This window comes from Oncorhynchus keta, chromosome 17 (genome assembly GCF_023373465.1).
Source record: "Oncorhynchus keta strain PuntledgeMale-10-30-2019 chromosome 17, Oket_V2, whole genome shotgun sequence".
Lineage (NCBI taxonomy): Eukaryota > Metazoa > Chordata > Actinopteri > Salmoniformes > Salmonidae > Oncorhynchus > Oncorhynchus keta.
This window is the reverse complement of record NC_068437.1, coordinates 7,444,026-7,466,431: the sequence shown is the minus strand read 5'-3', so window position 1 is coordinate 7,466,431 and position 22,406 is coordinate 7,444,026. Positions and strand designations below refer to the sequence as shown.

At 42.0% G+C, this 22,406-nt stretch overlaps 1 protein-coding gene across 1 annotated transcript in view; it reads left to right on the top strand.

Moving 5' to 3' along the window:
* The first annotated feature begins 6,386 nt into the window (after positions 1–6,386).
* The window catches only part of crabp1a (cellular retinoic acid binding protein 1a), a 29,461-nt gene continuing 13,441 nt past the window's right edge, over positions 6,387–22,406 (top strand). The window contains exons 1-2 of the mRNA XM_035790476.2: positions 6,387–6,795; positions 10,425–10,603. Of these exons, the coding sequence (XP_035646369.1) occupies positions 6,726–6,795; positions 10,425–10,603 (249 nt within the window). The 5' untranslated portion in view covers positions 6,387–6,725. The remainder of the gene's footprint in view (positions 6,796–10,424; positions 10,604–22,406) is intronic.

Sequence of the window (22,406 nt, the reverse complement as noted above, 5' to 3'; positions counted from 1 at the left end):
GAGTGGGAGGCCCCGGTGCACAACTGAGCAAGAGGACAAGTACATTAGTGTCTAGTTTAAGAAACAGACGCCTCACAAGTCCTCAACTGGCAGCTTCATAAAATAATACCCGCAAAACACGAGTTTCAACGTCAACAGTGAAGAGGCGACTCCGGGATGCTGGCCTTCTAGGAAGAGTTGCAAAGAAAAATACATATCTCAGACTGGCCAATAAAAGATTAAGATTGGCAAAAGAGCACAGACACTGGACAGAAATATGGCTTTTTCTTGCTCGTGTTTCTTGGCCCAAGCATGTGTCTTCTTCTTATTGGTGTCCTTTAGTAGTGGTATCTTTGCAGCAATTCGACCATGAAGGCCTACTTCACTCAGTCTCATCTTAACAGTTGATGTTGAGATGTGTCTGTTACTTGAACTCTGTGAAGCATTTATTTGGGCTGCAATTTCTTTGGCTGGTAATTGGGTTGAATTAAGAAGGAAATAAATTAGACTATTTAACTTTGAACAAGGCATTCCAGGTGACTACCTCATGGTGATGACCTCCAGGTGACGACGTCATGAAGCTAGTTGAGAGAATGCCAAGAGTGTGCGAAGCTGTCATCAAGGCAAAGGGTGGCTGCTTTGAAGAATCTCAAATATTAAAATATTTGTTTCACACTTTTTTTGGTTACTACATGATTCCATGTGTTATTTCATAGTTTGAATGTCTTCACTATTATTCTTCAATGTAGAAAATAGTACAAATAAAGAAAAACACTTGAATGAGTAGGTGTGTCCAAACTTTTGACTGCCAGTATTTATCTTACATTAGGGTGAAGTAGCCTAGGCTTTCTAATCTAGTTAGATTTTCAATCTTAATTATCAATGAATATAAAACCATGTTATATTGAATGGTGTAATTTAATAATATGCACGGGTGTGCTAGATGTGTGAATTTATCACAATGCAAGCCTACTCATTAGAAAAAAACAGCAGCTCAAATTCAATATTAACTTCACAGTGAAATACCGCCAATCTGGCTATTAATCATTCTTAAACAGTCAATAAAATAGCTTGTTTAGCTATCTCAAATCGTAGCCTTTAAGATCTCATGTATGCAAGTTTACCTGTCTTATCCACAATGATGGAGCAGCAGACCAAGTAATATGCGAGAGGAGGACCCTATAGCGTAGGATAATTATTCTGCTGTGTCAAATTCATTTATTAAGAGGTGACGTTACAAAGATCGATTCTGTTACATGTTATTCGTGTTACATATTTACATTTTGGGATAGTTGCTCACTGAATTGCTAGCACTACAGTGGCTACAAACGTCTCACGCTCAGTAGAATGTGAATGCACTATCACGTGATGCTGCCTTCGAATACCGTCCCAAATGGCAGTAACCTACTTGAAAAGTGCTACCTACTCAAGTAGGTGCCTTTGGAGGCAGGTAGGCAGCTGCCTTTGGATTGGCTAAATAATAACAGTATGCTACACCAACATATTAGTTTCCATTCATATAAAGTGTCAAAACAATTGCCAGCATTTTGCAGGAACTCGTGATGCCCAGAGCCAAAGTGTGCTGCCCAGACCACTGCGTTACAGCAGTTCACAATGCATGTGCAAACTGAGAATTCTTGACAGTATGAGGTCGGTTGGTTTGCAGAGCCTTCCCCAAACCATAGCCCCCTAGGTATGATATTGCATTGTATAGCCTACAAACAGCTTCCAACTGCCCCCTGGCGGTGATTATGGGTTTAAATTATTTATTCAAATCCTCCTGCTGCAGGATTATTTTCCTCCTGCTGCAGGATTACTTTCCTCCTGCGACAAAATGGGTCATATTAAGATCCGAGATGTGTAGGTTTTCCTCCAAAAGACAACATAAAAGAAAAACCCACACCAATTTAGTAGAAAAAGAATATGGAGCAAAACAAACTGCGCAAACACAAAACCTCAGGCTTCTTTCAAACTAAAGTGGTTGAGCTGGTAATAGCGCCTCAGTTTACGTGAGGTGTCGCTCTCCCAACAGCTCTTTTACAATTTAAATAGCTCTTAAATTAAAAACCAGCTGGGCCAGCACAGGTGAAACACATCCTGAGACTAACGAGATCACTCGCCAGCACAAGGCAGCCCGCTCTGCATGCACTCTGCTCATGGCGGTGTGTGAGTGTGTGAGTTTCCATAGCAATGGCTCCGCTTGGCCAACTGACCATTGACGAGACAAACTCAAGGAACATTATTACTGTATGTGAAATAATCTCTCCTGTCTTAAATTTGACGAGGTTGAAGCACCTCTGACACCATTTTATGATCTTAGTCAGATATGACTGTACTGCTCAGCAGAGCATGAGCAAAGGCTTCAAAATGTTAGTGATACCGAGCCCTACCTGTACCCTAGTTATTGATGAAAAAACAGGCCCTACCCGGCCCTAACACAATCTATAATGTCGGGGCCCGTCGGGCTCTGGTCGGGTAGCAGAGCTCTAGCTGAAACTGTTACACTGGAGAAAGCATCTCGGCAAGCAAAACAGCTCCCTTCTCTCTTACTATATGTATCCTATGTACCTGATGCTGTCAGGCCAAAAAGAGTTTGACATTCCATACTATTTCTGGCCAGACAGGATCAGATACATGGGCTACACATACACTACATGACCAAAAGTATGTGGACACCTGCTCTTCGAACATCTCATTCCAAAATCATGGGCATTAATATGGAGTTGGTCCCCCCTTTGCTGCTATAACAGCCTCCGCTCTTCTGGGAAGTTGGAACATTGCTGTGGGGACTTGCTTTCAGTCAGCCACAAGAGCACTGGTCGGGCATTGATGTTGGGCGATTAGGCCTGGCTCGTAGTTTGCATTCCAATTCATCCCAGTCAAGTTCTTCCACACCAAATCTCGACAAACCAATATTCTGTATGGACCTCGCTTTATACACGAGGGCATTGTCATGCTGAAACAGGAAAAGGCCTTCCAAAATGTGTGAAAAAATGTAAGTACAGAATTGTCTAGAATGTCATTGTATGCTGTAGCGTTAAGATTTTCCTTCACTGGAACTAGCACTAACCATGAAAAACAGCCACAGACCATTATTCCTCCTCCACCAAACGTTACAGTTGGCACTATGCATTGGGGCAGGTAGCATTCTCCTGGCATCTGCCAAACTCTGATTTGCCCAGATTTGTCCGTAGGACAGCCAGATGGTGAAGCTTGATTCATCATTCGAGAGAACGCATTCTGCCTAATGTTCTGCCTAATGGTAAGTCCAACACTGGCCCTCTTAATGCCACTTTTGTTATAACCATGTATGTCTCTATGTATCCCTGTTAAGGGGGGTTGGTTAATTGCTTCTGCAACACATGCTCACAACAGTGCACATGGGCACATCATACCATCTCCAAAGTATTTTACTTCATAAATACATTGGTTTGTGTGTGTGTGTGTGTGTGTGTGTGTGTGTGTGTGTGTGTGTGTGTGTGTGTGTGTGTGTGTGTGTGTGTGTGTGTGTGTGTGTGTGTGTGTGTGTGTGTGCGTGCGTGCGTGCGTGCGTGCGTGCGTGCGTGCGTGCGTGCGTGCGTGTGTGTGTGTGAGTGTGCTTGTGAATGTACTCCATGTTCAGAAGGCTCTTGAGCTGAATCGAATGCATTTGTTAATGGAAGGAAGTGCGTCATTGTTGCTCTGTGCTCCTAATAAGTGTTTACTTCCAGACCAGCGTTTCTTTCAATCAAGTACACTTCAGACTTATTTATGTATTTATACAGGGAACATTTTGTCAAAAGCAATGAAGTGCATCCATTCTCTCCATTTCTGCCACAGGTCTTCGCTTCCAGAGCTTGTTACTCATTACTGATCTCAGTGCTGCGGTTTGTCTCACTGAGAGGCACATCCGCATGACTCATTATAGTCGACTTGGGAAATTATTGTTAATAATGAGTTGATGTCTTGCATTAACTGCAACATGTTAAAAGGGAATTACTCTCGTCAGAGGTTATTTTTTAATCCAGCTGATGTTAGTGGGTTTTCATTGATTTGAGAAAGACAATGTTTTTAAAACCCTTTACATGTTTGCTGTACTTAACTTTTCATGTTCCTCTATTGTGGGTAAAGATGTGATTTTTCTTACCAAGTTTTTATTTACTTTGACCTTCTTACAATATAGTTTTCTTTACTTTTCCCTCAACCAACATATTGGCTATGTCACAACAATGTATTTAATGTTCAGTTTGTATGCTCCAGAAATGGTCAGTGTCACTGTGATCCATCATCAAGTACACTTTAGACATGGGTCCTTACAGCAAACATTCACATCAAAAATATATGAGTTGCAATACTCAATCAGCTTTGCTCGGCGCAAAGTACATGACAAAATATGTACTTTTCACCAAAACATCTGAAATGGTACAAAATGTCCTAAAATCTTTGTTTTACTGCAATATATCTACTAGTACTAATCCAAACTCACAATGGGGTAGGCCTATGCATGTCTTTTTTTTAGGGGGAGAAAGATTTTTAAAAATATGTACCTTTATTTAACTAGGCAAGTCAGTTAAGAACAAATTCATATTTTCAATGACGGCCTAGGAACAGTGGGTTAACTGCCTTGTTCAGGGGCAGAACAACAGATTTGTACCTTGTCAGCTCAGGGATTTGAACTTGAAACCTTTCGGTTACTAGTCCAACTCTCTAACCACTAGGCTTCCCTGCCGGCCAATATGGTGTGCTTGTCTTTTGTTGAGTCTGAGACTTTTCATTTTCTCTTTCATTTAACTATCTATTTATATATTCCCTTCTTCTCTAATCTCCCAGGCAGGTAGGCCTGATATCTCTGGCATGAATTCTTTGACAGGGCCGAGTACTTTGGAGCCTTGATAATGCTCATCTGGTGTCTGCCTGCCATGGCTGGCTTAAGGGAACTGTACTGTGAGGATCAGAACCCTCTGATCTCTCCCCTTCCATTTTCATATCACAACCCCAAGCTTTATTCACCTATACTTGTTTTTAGTAGATTTTCATAACAATTAACAGCTGATGTTACACCAACGAGAGTAAGCGCTCCCTTCCTTCTCCATGTCATCCGGGGGGTGATTATGTAATGATGAAATGATAGGGGAGTTTCTACCTCTTCTGCATAAGCAGTTTGGAGGCAAACTGTGTCAAGGTGAAGGAAATTACATTTTGAATCCCCCAAAAAACTGTTAATCCAAAAGTGGTGCATTTTCAAAACTTTCCAGCTGAGCTGTTTCAGAGAAGCCTTGACGGGATATGGAAATAAATTATTTCAATTGTAATTATTGTTTAGAATTTTGCATTATTTTAAAAACTGTCCAGTAAAGTTGTTTCTTATTGTATCGTTCAGTGATGGTAAACAGATAAAAATCAATCAATATGTTAAAAAGTAGAAATGGGAATCACCTTGTTTATTGTTCATAGTCAACTCAACTGGTGCTGGCAGTTTGAAAATAGCCATTAATGTGCTTTGTTTGTATGTATGAGACTCACTGAGTATGGTGGGCTAATGGGGTACTTTTGTTGCGCGCGCGCGCACGCACACACACGCGCACTCACTCCATACTTTTCTGCTCATGACAATTTCAAAATGTCAAAGACGTAAACAAGTGAAGTTCAAATTAAAATATTTTATTGTAATGAAGCCCTCAGAATGGACTTTTTTTTCTCCTTCATTTCAGTAGATGCTCTTATACAGAGAAACCTACAGTAGTGAGCGCATACATTTTTTTGTATCGGTCCTCCATGGGAATTGAATCCACAACTCTGTCATTGCAAGTGCTATGCTCTACCAACTGAGCCACACGGGTTCCCTTGGTGTGCCACAAAAGGTAAAGGTTTCACTATTGAGAGCGATATGAGCATTCATATAAGGGGACCGATTTGTGATATAAGGTATACAATAAGTTAGGATGCAATGAATAAAGGATTTCCATTTCCAACCAAGTGGTAGTGGGTTAACCATATCAGAAGATTTTGCCATAAGCATGGAAGTAAACTAGATTGCGTTATGAATAAAAACTATTCCCATCACAATACACAATCACTAACTGGAAGTATCAGACATGACTTTAAAATGTTAATTCCATCAGAAAATGTAATTAATTACCACATACCAACAATATGAATATTTTACATGAATAAAACAAAATCACACATGCTTACAAGGGTTATCATCTCGGTCCTGAATGCCATTCTGGGTTAGGGAATGACACATTTGGTGTGTTCTGTCTAGTCTCGGAACAGATTGTGTGAAATGTCTTAGTTAATAATGGGACAGCGCTTCTAGGGGGAGGGACCTATAGTTATTCAGATTAAAGACACTTGCTATAACTACTGACAGAGACAAGGTCAAAACTGACACGAGAGAGAGAGAGAGAGAGAGAGAGAGAGAGAGAGAGAGAGAGAGAGAGAGAGAGAGAGAGAGAGAGAGAGAGAGAGAGAGAGTCAGAGTGAGATGACAACTGAGATAGAGGGAGTAAAAGGCAGACAGTAATAAAAAGGTGTGTATATGAAGAATAGAGACACTTGCTTTATCTCGTGGCAAAGAGGAAGTTGAAGCTGCTACAGAAAGGGAGATACAGAAAGGAGAGAGAGGAAGATTGAGAGAGGCAGAGGTTGTGAGTGGAGAAGAGAGTGCAAAGCAGAGGAAAGGAGGAGAGTGAGAGAGAGGGTATAGGAAGCACAGAGCTTGGAGCAGGTTCTTTGCAGGCACAGCCTTTACTTTACCAGCAGAAATGCCCAACTTTGCCGGTACCTGGAAAATGAAGAGCAGTGAGAATTTTGACGAACTTCTCAAAGCCCTCGGTAAGCCCCTTCTTGACGTTTTGTCTCTCTCATCCCTCTCTTTTTTTTCGCCCGTTCTTTTTTCAATAGCCTGCACAGTGCATCCCTGCGTGAGCTTTATCCATCATGTGCATTTAAAAAAAAAAACATTTGTATTTTCCTTGGGCATTGCTTCACTTCCAACAATATGCTATTGTCTTATCTCATCTAAACGAGGAGGGAGGGAGAGCATACAAGCAAGCTGTAGCGGGAAAGCCTTCAGCTACAGGAGATGTCAATTATATAGACATGGGTATTGTTATAGCCGGGGTCCGGCTGCATGTGCATGGGAACAACATTACTCATGTATTAACGTTTAAGTAGGGCATGCGTTAGCAGTGTCAGTGGAGGTCTTCATGGATTTCTCTCTTCTGCTTTTTGTGTTTTTTTTCTCTCGCTTGCTTTTTTCCCTTGCTGATCATTGTGATGGTTTAGAATTGGACCAGTTTATCTGGGTCATTCATTTGTGTGGCTGGGTCTTTCTGTGTCTGGACTGTAAGTACTATGCTGCTCAAGCAATGAGACCACACTGGTCATATTTTGGTTTTGGGTGAGAATATTCCATATGGGGCTGTTTGGGTTTGTTTGTTGCTCAGAGGCTAGCTTTGAGTTGTGAGCACCATTAAACAGTTTAACAGTTAGTAACCCGACGGGTGCGTGTCATCAAATTGGCTCAGGGGGCCTATTAAATTATTAACAGAAACATGTTACGGTACTATATTTCCAGGTACAAATTCAGTTCAAACCAGAAAAAGTATCAATCTATAACTTGAAAACTGCCCAACCCTTTTCTATTCATGAATTGTAAATAAATTACCTGAATTGAAAGGAAATTGATCCCCTTGTTCTGGACCTGTATGAGTCCCTCAGCTTAACTAAGTTTGTTTAATATGCAAGCTGCAGTTTACTGACCTTGCTTAGCCTCCACCAAACAGATCCTGTGAACCACTCCGAGATTTGATTACATTTTCCTTGTGAGATATCTACCAACCCAACACAGCAGTTCAGTTCAATCTCAGAGAGATTGCATGCATTCTGTCTGTTCTGCGTTTCGTTCAGTCGTGCCCACAATCTCTTAAGGATCAGACCCTTTTTTTCCCACCTAAAATTATATGCCCAAATCTAACTGCCTGTAGCTCAGGACCTGAAGCAAGGATGTGCATATTCTTGATACCATTTGAAAGAAAACACTTTGAAGTTTGTGGAAATGTGAAATTAATGTAGGAGAGTATAACTCATTAGATCTGGTAAAAGATAATACAAAAGAAAAAACATGTGTTGTCTTTTTTTTGTTCCATCATCTTTGAAATGCAAGAGAGAGTCCATTACATCACTTAGGAGTCTAGGCACAATTTACATTTTGGCCACTAAATGGCAGCAGTGTAAGTGAAAAGTGTTAGACTGATCCAATGAAACATTGCATTACTGTTCAAAATGTTGTATCAGTATGTCAAATCGGAGGGCCTGTGCTCCGGACCTCTGGCAGTCTCCTTGGGGGTGCTACAGGGTTCAATTCTCGGGCCGACTCTTCTCTGTATACATCAATGATGTCGCTCTCGCTGCTGGTGATTCTTTGATTCACCTCTATGCAGACAACACCATTCTGTATACCTCTGGCCCTTCGTTGGACACTGTGTTAACTAACTTCCAGATGAGCTTCAATGCCATACAACTCTTCTTCCGTGGCCTCCAACTGCTCTTAAATGCAAGTAAAACTAAATGCATGCTGTTCAACCGATCGCTGCATGCACTTGGCCGCCCATCTAGCATCACTACTCTGGACGGCTCAGACATAGAATATGTGGACAACTACAAATACCTAGGTGTCTGGTTAAACTGTAAACTCTCCTTCCAGACTCATATTAAACATCTCCAATCAAAAATCAAATGCAGAATCCGCTTCCTATTTCGCATCAAAGCATCCTTCACTCATGCTGCCAAACATACCCTCGTAAAACTGACTATTCTAACGATCCTCGACTTCGGCGATGTCACTTACAAAATAGCCTCCAACACTCTACTCAACAAATTGGATGCAGTCTATCACAGTGCCATCCGTTTTGTCACCAAAGCCCCATATACTACCCACCACTGCGACCTGTATGCTCTCGTTGGCTGGCCCTCGCTTCATACTCGTCGCCAAACCCACTGGCTCCAGGTCATCTACAAGTCTCTGCTAGGTAAAAGCCCCACCTTATCTCAACTCACTGGTCACCATAGCAGCACCCACCCGTAGCACGCGCTCGAGCAGGTATATCTCACTGGTCACCCCCAAAGCCAATTATTCCTTTGGCCGCCTCTCCTTCCAGTTCTCTGCTGCCAATGACTGGAACGAACTGCAAAAATCTCTGAAGCTGGAGACTCTTACCTCCCTCACTAGCTTTAAGCACCAGCTGTCAGAGCAGCTCACAGATCACTGTACCTGTACATAGCTCATCTGTAAATAGCCCATCCAATCTACCTCATCCCCATACGGTATTTATTTATTTATCTTGCTCCTTTGCACCCCAGTATCTCAACTTGCACATTCAGGGCAGACACAGCAGGGGTTCAAACTGTAGAACCCAGGTCCTACATAAAAATGGATTTCATCAATCAAAATTATGCTAAATTTTATCTCTGGGACCCTCAGGATGACAAATCAGAGCAAGATTACTGAATGTACATTATCTAACTTCAGAGGTGAATGCATCAAACCAGTTGCCGTGATAAAAGGTTTTTGTTGTTGTGCACTCTCCTCAAACAATAGAATGGTATTTTTTCACTGTAAATTTCACTTAGCTCCTTTAAATTGGACAGTACAGTTAGATTAACAAGAATTTAAGCTTACTGTCCATATAAGACATGTCTATGTCCTGGGAAATGTTCTCGTTACTTACAACATCATGCTAATCACATTAGCGCACGTTAGCTCAACCATCCAGTGGGGGGCACTGATCCCGTAGAGGTTAACCACAACTGCCCCTGCAGATCATTAATTTCCGTTTGCATAAGTGCCTGGTTAACTGAGAGCCGTGCATCAGCCTAATGTGGATTCAATGTCCCTTTAATCATCTGTTAACTAGGAGGGAGAGGGTACACGGTGGACCATGATGCCGGTTTCTTCACCATGGCAGCACGGAACATGCAGTGCTGTGTGCAGTTTAGTGCTATGACGTGATGTTTTTTCCCCTCGGGGCAATCAGGCCAAATACTTAATCTCTTGCGCAGACTGGAGTGCCAATAATTCCTCCGATTTCTCAAGTTTTCAGATTTGTTACCACAGAGCACTTACCAGAAGAACAATGCTCTACTATTATGGTTTATCACTTTTAATTGGTGTCTGTTGAAGAAAGGCTATTCCTCATTCAGTTGGCCTATCATGTTTTTAAAAAATAAGGAAATATACATGATTAAGTAGCCAAGAGAAGAGAAAGTCCATAAAGAGTGAGAGAGAGGTAGGGCAGTGTGGGATGGTGAGAGAGGGGTCAGGTCGAGGACTGTTTTGGGGTAAATCTGGTCCAGACGGATCTAGGCGGTGGGGGGTGTCTGTCTGTCTGAATCAGGCCTAACTCCCTCCTCCTACCCTTCCATTCCCTTCTCCCTCCCTGGTCTCTGCTGTGCCCATCCAGGCGTGAATGCCATGCTGAGGAAGGTGGCTGGGGCTGCTGCCTCCAAGCCTCACGTGGAGATCCGTCAGGACGGGGAGCAGTTCTACATCAAGACATCCACCACCGTCCGCACCACCGAGATCAACTTCCACATTGGCCAGGAGTTCGACGAGGAGACGGTGGATGGCAGGAAATGCAAGGTAATGTGGGAAGGGTATCCTCCATTGTGCAGTACATGTTGCATCTTAATAAGTATAATACACACTGATTTAAAAGCAATTATATGACATGAAGTCAGTCATAAAGAAGTATTCAACAGATTTTGGCAAATTACACATAATATGCCCATATTTATTTTTCTACTTGTTAGATAAACACTGTTATTAGGGCACCTTCTCCTTCAGTCCAACGGCTTACTTGACTACATCTAACACACTAAATATGAAAATACTGGCAGAGAACTGTGATCACATTGCCAGATTCTGGCAATCTAATACACTGTGCTAATTGTGGGATTGAAAGGCTCTTCACTGGAATCTTGCCTGCAGATTTCCTATATATTCAAACATTTATTTCCGAAAACAGTTATACAAAAGTATACAGAACACCTGCTCTTTCCATGACATAGACTGACCAGGTGGATCCAGGTGAAAGCTATGATCCTTTATTGATGTCACTTGTTAAATCCACTTCCATCAGTGTACAGTCGTAGCCAAAAGTTGAGAATGACACAAATATTAATTTTCACAAAGTTTTCTGCTTCAGTGTCTTTAGATATTTTTGTCAGATGTTACTATGGACTACTGAAGTATAATTACAAGCATTTCATAAGCGTCAAAGGCTTTTATTGACAATTACTTGAAGTTGATGAAAAGAGTCAATATTTGCAGTGTTGACCCTTCTTTTTCAAGACCTCTGCAATCCGCCCTGGCATGCTGTCAATGACCTTCTGGGCTACATCCTGACTGATGGCAGCCCATTCTTGCATAATCAATGCTTGGAGTTTGTCAGAATTTGTGGGTTTTTGTTTGTCCACCAGCCTCTTGAGGATTGACCACAAGTTCTCAATGGGATTAAGGTCTGTGGAGTTTCCTGGCCATGGACCCAAAATATCGATGTTATGTTCCCTGAGCCACTTAGTTATCACTTTTGCCTTATGACAAAGTGCTCCATCATGCTGGAAAAGGCATTGTTTGTCACCAAACTGTTCCTGGATGGCTGGGAGAGGTTGCTCTCTGACAATGTGTTGGTACCATTTTTTATTCATGGCTGTGTTCTTAGGAGAAATTGTGAGTGAGCCCACTCCCTTGGCTGAGAAGCAACCCCACACATGAATGGTCTCAGGATGCTTTATTGTTGGCATGACACAGGACTGATGGTAGCGCTCACCTTGTCTTCTCCGGACAAGCTTTTTTCCGGATGCCCCAAACAATCAGAAAGGGGATTCATCAGAGAAAATGATTTTACCCCAGTCCTCAGCAGTCCATTCCCTGTACCTTTTTCAGAATATCAGCCTGTCCCTGATGTTTTTCCTGGAGAGAAGTGCACTCACACCTGCCTGCTACCATTCCTGAGCAAGCTCTGTACTGGTGGTGCCCCGATCCCGCAGCTGAATCAACTTTAGGAGACGGTCCTGACACTTGCTGGACTTTATTGGGCGCCCTGAAGCCTTCTTCACAACAATTGAACCGCTCTCCTTGAAATTATTCATGATCCGATATGGTTGATTTAGGTGCAATCTTACTGGCAGCAATATCCTTGCCTGTGAAGCCCTTTTTGCGCAAAGCAATGATGACGGCACGTGTTTCCTTACAGGTAACCATGATTGACAGAGGAAGAACAATTATTCCAAGCATTGCCCTAGTTTTGTAGCTTCCAGTCTGTTATTCAAACTCAATCAGCATGACAGAGTGATCTCCAGCCTTGTCCTCGTCAACACTCACACCTGTGTTAATGAGAGAATCACTGACATGATGTCAGCTGGTCCTTTTGTGGCAAGGCTGAAATGCAGTGGAAATGTTTTTCGGGATTCAGTTCACTTGCATGGCAAATAGGGACTTTGCAAATCCTTGCAATTCATTTGACCACCCTTCATAACATTCTGGAGTATATGCAAATTGCCATCATACAAACTGAGGCAGCAGACTTTGTGAAAATTAATATTTGTGTCATTCTCAAAACTTTTGGAAAAGACAAGATGAAGGGGAGGAGACAGGTTAAAGAAGGATTTTTAAGCCATGGATTGTGTATGTGTGCCATTCAAATCAAATCTAATTTTATTGTCACATACACATGTTAGCAGATGTTAATTTGAGTGTAGTGAAATGCTTGTGCCTCTAGTATCGACCATGCAGTAAGTAATTTAACCTAACAATTTCACAAAAACTACATTATACACACAAGTGTGAATAAGAATATATACATAAAAATATATGAATGAGCGATGGCCGAACGGCATAGGCAAGATGCAGTAGATGGTATAGAGTACAGTATGTACATATGAGATGAGTAATGTAGGGTATGTAAACATTATATAAAGTGGCATTGTTTAAAGTGGCTGGTGATACATTTATTACATCAATTTTTCATTATTAAAGTGGCTAGAAGTTAGTCAGTATGTTGGCAGCAGCCCCTCAATGTTAGTGATGGCTGATGGCCTTAAGATATAAGCTGTTTTTCAGTCTCTCGGTCCCCGCTTTGATGCACCTGTACTGACCTCGCCTTCTGGATGATAGCAGGGTGAACAGGCAGTGGCTTGGTGGTTGTTGTCCTTGATGATCTTTTTGGCCTTCCTGTGACATTGGGTGGTGTAGGTGTCCTGGAGGGCAGGTAGTTTGCCCCCGGTGATGCGTTGTGCAGACCTCACTACCCTCTGGAGAGCCTTACAGTTGTGAGAGGAGCAGTTTCCGTACCAGGTGGTGATACAGCCCGACAGGATGCTCTCGATTGTGCATCTGTAAAAGTTTGGGAGTATTGTTGGTGACAAGCCAAATTTCTTCAGCCTCCTGAGGTTGAAGAGGCGCTGCTGCGCCTTCTTCACGCAGCTGTCTGTGTGGGTGGACCAATTCAGTTAGTCTGTGATGTGTATGCCGAGAAAATGTAAACTTTCCACCTTCTCCACTACTGTCCCGTCAATGTGGATAGGGGGCCTCTCCCTCTGCTGTTTCCTGAAGTCCACGATCCACCATCTCCTTTGTTTTGTTGACATTGAGTGTGAGGGTATTTTCCTGACACCACACTCTGAGGGCCCTCACCTCCTCCCTGAAGGCCGTCTCGTCGTTGTTGGTAATCAAGCCTACCACTGTAGCGTTGTCTGCAAACTTGCTGATCTCACTCATGGGTGAACAACAGGGAGTACAGGAGAGGGCCGAGAATGCACCCTTGTGGGGCCCCAGTGTTGAGGATCAGCGGGGTGGAGCTGTTACCTATCAGGAAGTCCAGGACCCAGTCGCACAGGGCGGGGTCGAGACCCAGGGTAATGACGAGTTTGGAGGGTACTATGGTGTTAAATGCTGAGCTGTAGTCGATGAACAGCATTCTTACATAGGTATTCCTCTTGTCCAGACGGTTTAAGGCAGTGTGCAGTGTGATTGCGTCGTCTGTGGACCTATTGGGGCGGTAAGAAAATTGGAGTGGGTTTAGGATGTCAGGTAGGGTGGAGGTGATATGGTCCTTGACTAGTCTCTCAAAGCACTTCATGATGACGGAAGTGAGTGCTACGGGGCGATAGTCATTTAGCTCAGTTACCTTCGCTTTCTTGGGAACAATGGTGGCCCTTTTAAAGCATGTGGGAACAGCAGACTGGGATAAAAATGTATTGAATAAGTCTGTAAACACACCAGCCAGCTGATTTGCGCATGGTCTGAGGATGCCATCTGGGCCGGCAGCCTTGCGTGGGTGAATGGGCAAGACAAAATATCTAAGTGCCTTTGAACAGGGTATGGTAGGTAGTAGGTGCCAGGCGCACCGGTTTGTGTCAAGAACTGCAACTCTGCAATGTTTTTCACACTCAACAGTTTCCTGTGTTTATTGTAATCAAAAGGAGAGACCTTTACATTTCTTCAAAACAAGTCAACTTTATTATTTAATTACTGCAGTAATGGAGCTGGTCGGTAACCACCCCTGGAGGTGATCACTGAGAACTCAACGAGTGGATTTGAGCCACATCATTTTATAGCAAAGTCCATCCTCCTGGAGGTTCATGATAAACAATCTCAAAAACAAACACAGGCCACCCAACTCCGAGTTTGGTGCCAGAAGCTCAAAGCACAATCAGACTTGGGAGAGGAGTGTTGATTGTGTTGGGGATTACCAAATTAGTGTGGTGGGTAGGTCGGGGGGAGAGGGAGTTACTGTACATTTGGAAATGGGGAAATTTGGCTTTCAGTGATGGGATGGATTTGGGTTGGCAAAATATGGGGGTTGAGCATTGGGTAGGGTGGCAAAGCTACAGAGACTGGGAAACGTGTGCTCTGGGGTTCCCTAAAAGATCATCGTAATGAGCGGACCAAGGCACAGCGTGATTGAAGTTCCATATCTTCATTACGGTGAAACTTTAAACAAAAACAATAAACCAATAACGAAACGTGAAAGTAGTGGTGCACATGTACAAACACAAAACAATATCCCACAAACACAGGTTGGAAAAATGGCTACCTAAATATGATCCCCAATTAGAGGCAACGATTACCAGCTGCCTCTAATTGGGAACCATACAAAACCAACATAGAAATATTGAGCTAGAACACCTCCAAGTCACACTCTGATGGTCAGGGCATGACAGTACCCCCAAAGGTGTGGACTCCGGCCGCAAAACCAGGGCATGGGGGGGATGATAAATAAGGCTGGTTGAAAGTGTGTGTGTGTGTGTGTGTGTATCTGTGATTGTGACAAGGCTTTTAGGGTTTTCTTATTTCCTTTTGAGTAGCGTTTCCATGAAAAATATACATTAATATGGCTGACTTATCAATATCATGTTGACGTCCGAGAAAGTGGATTAGAGCGCTGACATATATGAGATAGATGGGGCCTCTCTCCAAGCTTTGGCCCTTCTGGGAATTCTTAAGCTGTTGTTTGGAATGGGCAGCTCACGATGCCACGACAGCGCAGATAAACTGTGATTCAGCCATATTCATTGAATACAAGGTACTACACCAGTCCCCGTTTATAGGCTGCTTTTCCACTAGGGTCATTGCATGTCATTTCAGCAAGCCATGACATTCACCATCTCAGATTGTTCTGAAATCATTTTTGCAGTTTTAAACAGATAAGTTTAGCATTCCTGCAGCCTTTTTTTATTTATATAATTTGATCTCTGAGAAATGAAGCTAATTGATTGCACCCAAATTGGACATTTAAATTGATAGGTTTCATCAAATATTTTTTTACCCCTTTTTCTCCCCAATTTCGTGATATCTAATTGGTGGTTACAGTTTTGTGCCTCTTGACACACTGCTCGCACCAGCGTGTCTGAGGAAACATTGTACAGCTGGCGACCGAAGTCAACTTGCAGGCACCCGGCCTGCCAGAGGGAGCACTAGAGCGCGATGGGACAATGAAACCTCGGGCTGCCAAACCCTCCCCAAACCCGGATGACGCTGGGCCAATTGTGCACCGCATCATGGATCTTCCGATCACGGCCGGCAGCCTGAGATCCAACCCCGGTCTGTAGTGACGTCTCAAGCACTGTGATGCAATGCCTTAGACCACTGCGCCATTCGGGAGGTCCACAAAAAGCCACCGCCCACGCTAAGAACCCAATTCTGAATTTTCTTATCCACTGTCCACACTCAGTTTTACCCATATCAGATTTGCACATTCACACTGTAGCCTCTGAAGTTGCACACAGATGCAATGCTCATTTCCTGGCATTGTTACTTAACATTTTGGGTTGGATGTCATGGTAACGCCAGGTCACGTGCAAAAAAAGCCACATCAGAGCAAACATCAAAATTGTATCAGGTTTGAGATCCACATACTGTGCTTTCGGAAAGCATTCAGACGCCTTCCCCTTTTCCACAATTTGTTACATTACAGCCTTATTCTAAAATTCATTAAATAAATGTTTTCCCTCATCAATCTACACAAAATACCCCACAACGAGAAAGTGAAAACAGGTTTTTATAAATGTTTGCAAAAAAACCCATAAATAACTTATTTACGAAATAACTTATTTACATAAGTATTCAGAACCTTTGCTATAAGACTCCAAATTGACATCAGGTGCATCCTGTTTCCATTGATCATCCTTGAGATGTTTCTAAAACTTGATTGGAGTTCACCTGTGGTAAATTCCATTGATTAATCATGATTTGGAAAGGCACACTCCTGTCTATATAAGGTCCTATAGTTGACAGTGCATGTCAGAGCAAAAACCAAGCCATAGGGTAGAAGGAATAGCTCTGAGAGGATTGTGTCAAAGCACAGATCTGGGGGAGAAGGGCCTTGGTCATGGAGGTAACCAAGAACCTTATGGTGACTTTGATAGAGCTCCAGAGTTCTTCTGGGGATATGGGAGAACCTTCCAGAAGGACAACCATCTGCAGCATTCCACCAATCGGCCTTTATGGTAGAGTGGCCAGACGGAAGCCACTCCTCAGTAAAAGGCACATAACAGCCCACTTATATTTTGCCAAAAGGCACTTAAAGGACTCTGACCATGAGAAACAAGATCTGATCTGAAGAATCCAAGATTGAACTCTTTGGCGTGAATGGCAAGCATCACGTCTGGTGGAAACCTGCCACCTTCCCTACGGTGAAGCATGGTTGTGGCAACATCATGCTGTGGGGATGGTTTTCAGCGGCAGGGACAGGGAGTGCAGTCAGGATTGAGGGAAAGATGAACGGAGCAAAGTATAGAGAGATCCTTGATGAAAACCTGCTCCAGAGCGCTCAGGACCTCAGACTGGGGCAAAGGTTCACCTTCCAACAGGACAATCATCCTAAGCACACAGCCAAGACAACATAGGAGTGACTTTGGGACAAGTCTCTGAATGTCCTTGAGTGGCACAGCCAAGCCCGGATTTGAACCCCATCTAACATCTCTGGACAGACCTGAAAATAGCTGTGCAGCGACGCTCCCCATCCAACCTGACAGAGCTTGAGAGGATCTGCAGAGAGGAATGGGAGAAACTCCCCAAATACAGGTGTGCCAAGCTTGTAGCATCATACCCAAGAAGACTCGAGGCTGTAATCGCTGCCGAAGGTGCTTCAACACAGTGCTGAGTAAAAGGTCTGAATACTTACTGTATGTAAATGAGATATTTCAGTTTTTTATTTTGAATACATTTGCAAAAAAAAGAAAGTGTGTAGATTGATGATGGGGGAAAAAATTGAATCCATTTTAGAATAAGGCTGTAAAGTAACTAAATGTGAAAAAAGTGTGAAAAAAGTAAAGGGGTCTGAATACTTTCTGAATGCACTGTATGGATGTGGTATATAAAAAAATATCTGATTCCATGTTTTTTTTTTCTTTTTTTGCACATTAGGGAAAATATCAATTGTTATCAGATATGGAAATAATCTGCAATTTATAATTTTGCGTCCCCTTGATATTTTAAGTAGAAATTGTGCTCCAATATTGTATTTAAAAAACAAAAACCTGTTATATTAAATAAAGTGCCCTTTTAATATAGACCACATAGACAATTCAATAAATTAAATTAATGTGAATACACACCTAAATTGCTAAAGTGCCAAAAATCAGCCCTCACCATGACTTCCAGGAAGATTTGAACCCTTAACCCACCATCATTATAAAGGCCTATTTATGCGATTTCTGAAGATTTTTTATGTATTTCATGTGATTGATTCATGTGATCCCTCATTTTATGGTAAACCCTGGTATGTGAACTGAACTCTCGTTTTAATATGGTTAAACTATTCCTTTTTAAATTATTTTTGCAAAAGAAACATTGAACATACAATACTCAAATCATAGTGTAAAAGCAGGTGAGCTGGTCCTACTCTTTTTTTTGGCCATTTGCTGGTGTTTTGTGGTGGAAAACTGAGCACAACACGTCAACCATGTTACCTATAGATATATAGGCAAAAAATGTTTAACAATGAAAATACATTTGTGAAGCTTGCATTAAATTGCCCCTCCCTCCCTCAACCCTGTTACTGTCATGGCACTTTATTGACATTTACTATAGACATTTCATTTACCCTTTGAAATGGGAAAACATGCTTTTTATGAAGTTGAACATGTGCTCTTTATGACAGAATGTTACAATGAGGTGAAATGAAGTTGTTTTTGACCAAGTTATACTACCCAAAATATACTCTACTCGTGGAACGACCCAGATCTGAACTGGACTGCATGTGTAAACGCATCCTAATAAGCTTCACCCTCAAGTACACGAAACAGACTTTTCTACTTCATTTGAATCAATCACATAAATTGTCCTATTGAAGAACACTGCCATGATCAATTCTGAATGAAATAAATGTTTATTTTAATACGAACATTTAAAAAATGTAAATGCCGAAAACCCCAGAGCAATAATAATCCATCTGCTATTGTTTGAACCAAGTCACATCAGTTAACCTCTTGCATTTAGGGGCATGTGAAGAACACGGATCTTCAATTCTTGAGTTAGTCATTTTAAATGTGATTAAGTTAGGTCAAAGTACTTACCAGCAATCACATGTTATAGCAACATTGATCTTGAATCATATATTTTGGTATGTTAGATCTAAGACCGCTTATGTCACCAGTTTCAGATCAGGCCATGGGATGATTTTACAAAGAGCTGGTAACAGTCGCACAAGTATACATCTCTAGGACACTAACATATTCCTCTTAAAATAAAAAAAATAAAAGAATAACAGTCGAATCCCCCCAAAAATACCACAAAAATGTCTAGACAAATGGTATTCTGGTGGCAAGATAATTGCAAATGGAAAGAGGAAAACATGCATCATTGCGCAGAGAGCTTTTATGTCAATAAAATCGCTGCTCATAACTGTAAGGGGAAAAATAATCTTACTGGGGAAAATAAATCTTACTTTTGTGAAAAACACAAAATAGAAATGCCAACATTGTATCGTCATGATACGAATGCATCTTACTCAATTTCTAGACTGACTGAAACACCGGGTTTTTCTTTACTTTATTTCACAATTTTTTAACGAGTCAGTTAAGAATAAATTCTTATTTTCAATGATGGCCTGGGAACAGTGGGTTGACTGCCTTGCTCAGGGGCAGAACAACAGATTGTTACCGTGTCAGCTCAGAGATTTGATCTTGCAACCTTTTGGTTACGAGTCCAACTCTCTAACCACTAGGCTTCCCCCCCCGGGTTCCATAGCCTGTGCTAGATATTTTACAGTTCAGTGTTGGATCGTAAGAGACAGAAAGGCCCCTTACAGTCTGTGCCCTCAGGCATGGTGGACAGACCCATACATCTCTTTGGCTGCCATCTCTAGGCCATCTTGTACCTCCAGATCCCCATCGGTTATGTCTGGGTATTTATGTGTAGAGTCTATGGGAATGGCTCATGTCTGTCAGGTAGCATATGACCGATCCCTCCATTCCTTTGATTTAAAGTATTTTCTGACTGTTCGTGAGGTTTGAGGATCACTTTTTTTTAAAAGGCTCTGCTCCCATCCTCGATACAAGTATTTCCCAGGTATATTTCCTTGGTCGGCTTCCACTTAGCGTCATATTAGGCACAGTCCCCAATTAGACACCGTACTGGCTGGGCTTGTGGCAGGGTCCCGAGCCCTGGGCCTGGCCCAGGTTGGGGGGTTTAAAGGGATTACACTAATCTACCCAAGGCAAACAGGCGAGGGCTGTTTCACACTGGCACAAGGTTAAAAGCGCTCTCTAATCGGGGGATTGGAGGGGATCAAGAGAGCCCTTCTCACTTACAGGGGCATCTCATTTCTGCCGGCAGGGAGAAAGTGATAAGGAACATTCAGCGCTGAGAGTCACCCCACAGGGAAGGGGGCTGGATCAAAGTTTTAGTCAGGAGTCACAGTGACCCTCCCCAAAAAGTGATTCATGAGACTGAGAGAAACCTGACTGACGTTGACAAGCAAATTTCACCAACGCAAAGCTCTTCAACGTCAAAGTGGCCATCGCTGCTGTAGAAAGTTGAAAAGGAGAAGCTACAGCTGTGCATATGTGCTTACCACGATTAACTCACTCTGCTTGTCAGCGACCACACTTATTTTTTATACCGAACCTTGGTGCAACCATTATGGTCTCCTCCTGTAGACCGACACCAAGAGGAGAGCGCTGCACTTCACGACAGACGACTTTGACAAATCAAGTCTTTTAGCCTGGCTGGTTGCTATAGAGACAGACTTTTAGAATTACTCACCTGCCACAGGGTACACTACGTGCCGGGGGTTCAGGGAGATCGATTAAGATGCCGTGCAAAGACTGCTGTCGTAGTTCCTTCCCGTCGTTTGAGAAGACGGTCCATCAAGACGACAAAAAGGTGATTCTTATTGACATACAGTCCCTTCAGAAACTATTCATACCCCTTGACTAGTTCTACATTTTGTTGTGCTACAGCCTGAATTCAAAATGGATTACAATTTTTTTTCACCCATCTACACACAATACTCCCTAATGACAAAGTGAAAACGAATTTGTTTAAAATTAAATGCAGAAATATCTCATTTATATGTGTATTCAGAAGCCTAAGTCAATACTTTGTAGAAGCACCTTTCTGGGTAAGTATCTAAGAGCTTTCCACACCTGGATTGTGCAACATTTGCCCATTATTATTAAAACACATTTTTCAAGCTCTATAAAATTGGTTGATTCTTGCTAGACAACCATTTTCAGGTCTTACCATAGATTTTCAAGTAGATTTAAGTCTAAACTGTATCTTGACCACTCAGGAACAATCACTGTCTTCTTGGTAAGCAACTCCAGTGTAGATTTGGCCTTGTGTTTTAAGTTATTGTCCTGCTGAAAGGTGAATCAATCTCCCAGTGTCTGGTGGAAAGCAGACAATCAGGTTTTCCTCTAGGATTTTGGGTGTGCTTAGCTCCATTCCATTTCTTAACGATTACAAGTATACCGAGTATACCGATAACATAATGCAGCAACCACTATTCTTGAAAATATGGCAAGTGATACTCAGTAATATGCTTTATTGGCATTGCCCCAATATTTGCTTTTAATATTTTTTTACCCATCTACCAATAGGTGACCTTCTTTGCAAGGCATTGGAAAACCTCTCTCGTCTTTGTGGTTGAATCTGTGATTGAGATTCACTGTATGTGTAGGGTACAGAGATTTGGTTGTCATTAAAAAATCATGTTAAACACTATTACTGTACACCGAGTGAGTCCATGTACTTTTTATGTGAGAAGTTATGCACGTTTTTACTCCTGAACTGATTTAGGCATGCCATAACAAAGGGGTTGAATACTTATTAACACAAGACATTTCAGCTTTTCATTTTGATTTAAATTGGTAAAAAATACATTTAAAAAAAGATAAATAAAAGTATATATATATACACTACTGTTCAAAAGTTTGGGATCACTTAGAAATGTCCTCGTTTTTGAAAGAAAATCTATTTTTTTTTGTCCATTAAAATAACATCAAATTGATCCGAAAAACAGTGTAGACATTGTTAATGTTGTAATTGACTATTGTAGCTGGAAATGGCAGATTTTTTAATGGAATATCTACATAGGCGTACAGAGGCCCTGTAACGTTTCTCCTCTTCATCTGAGGAGGAGTAGGAAGGATCGAACCAATATGCAGCGTGGTACGTGTCCATGTTGATATTTATTAACACTGAACACAAAAACAAAATAACAAGGAGAACGAACGAAAACGAAACAGTTCTGCCTGGTGCAGACACAGAGACAGAAAACAATCACCCACCACTCAAGTGGGAAAAACAGGCTGCCTAAGTATGGTTCTCAATCAGAGACAACGATTGCCAGCTGCCTCTGATTGGGAACCATACCAGGCCAAACACATAGAAATGGAAAACATAGAACACAAAACATAGAATGCCCACCCCAACT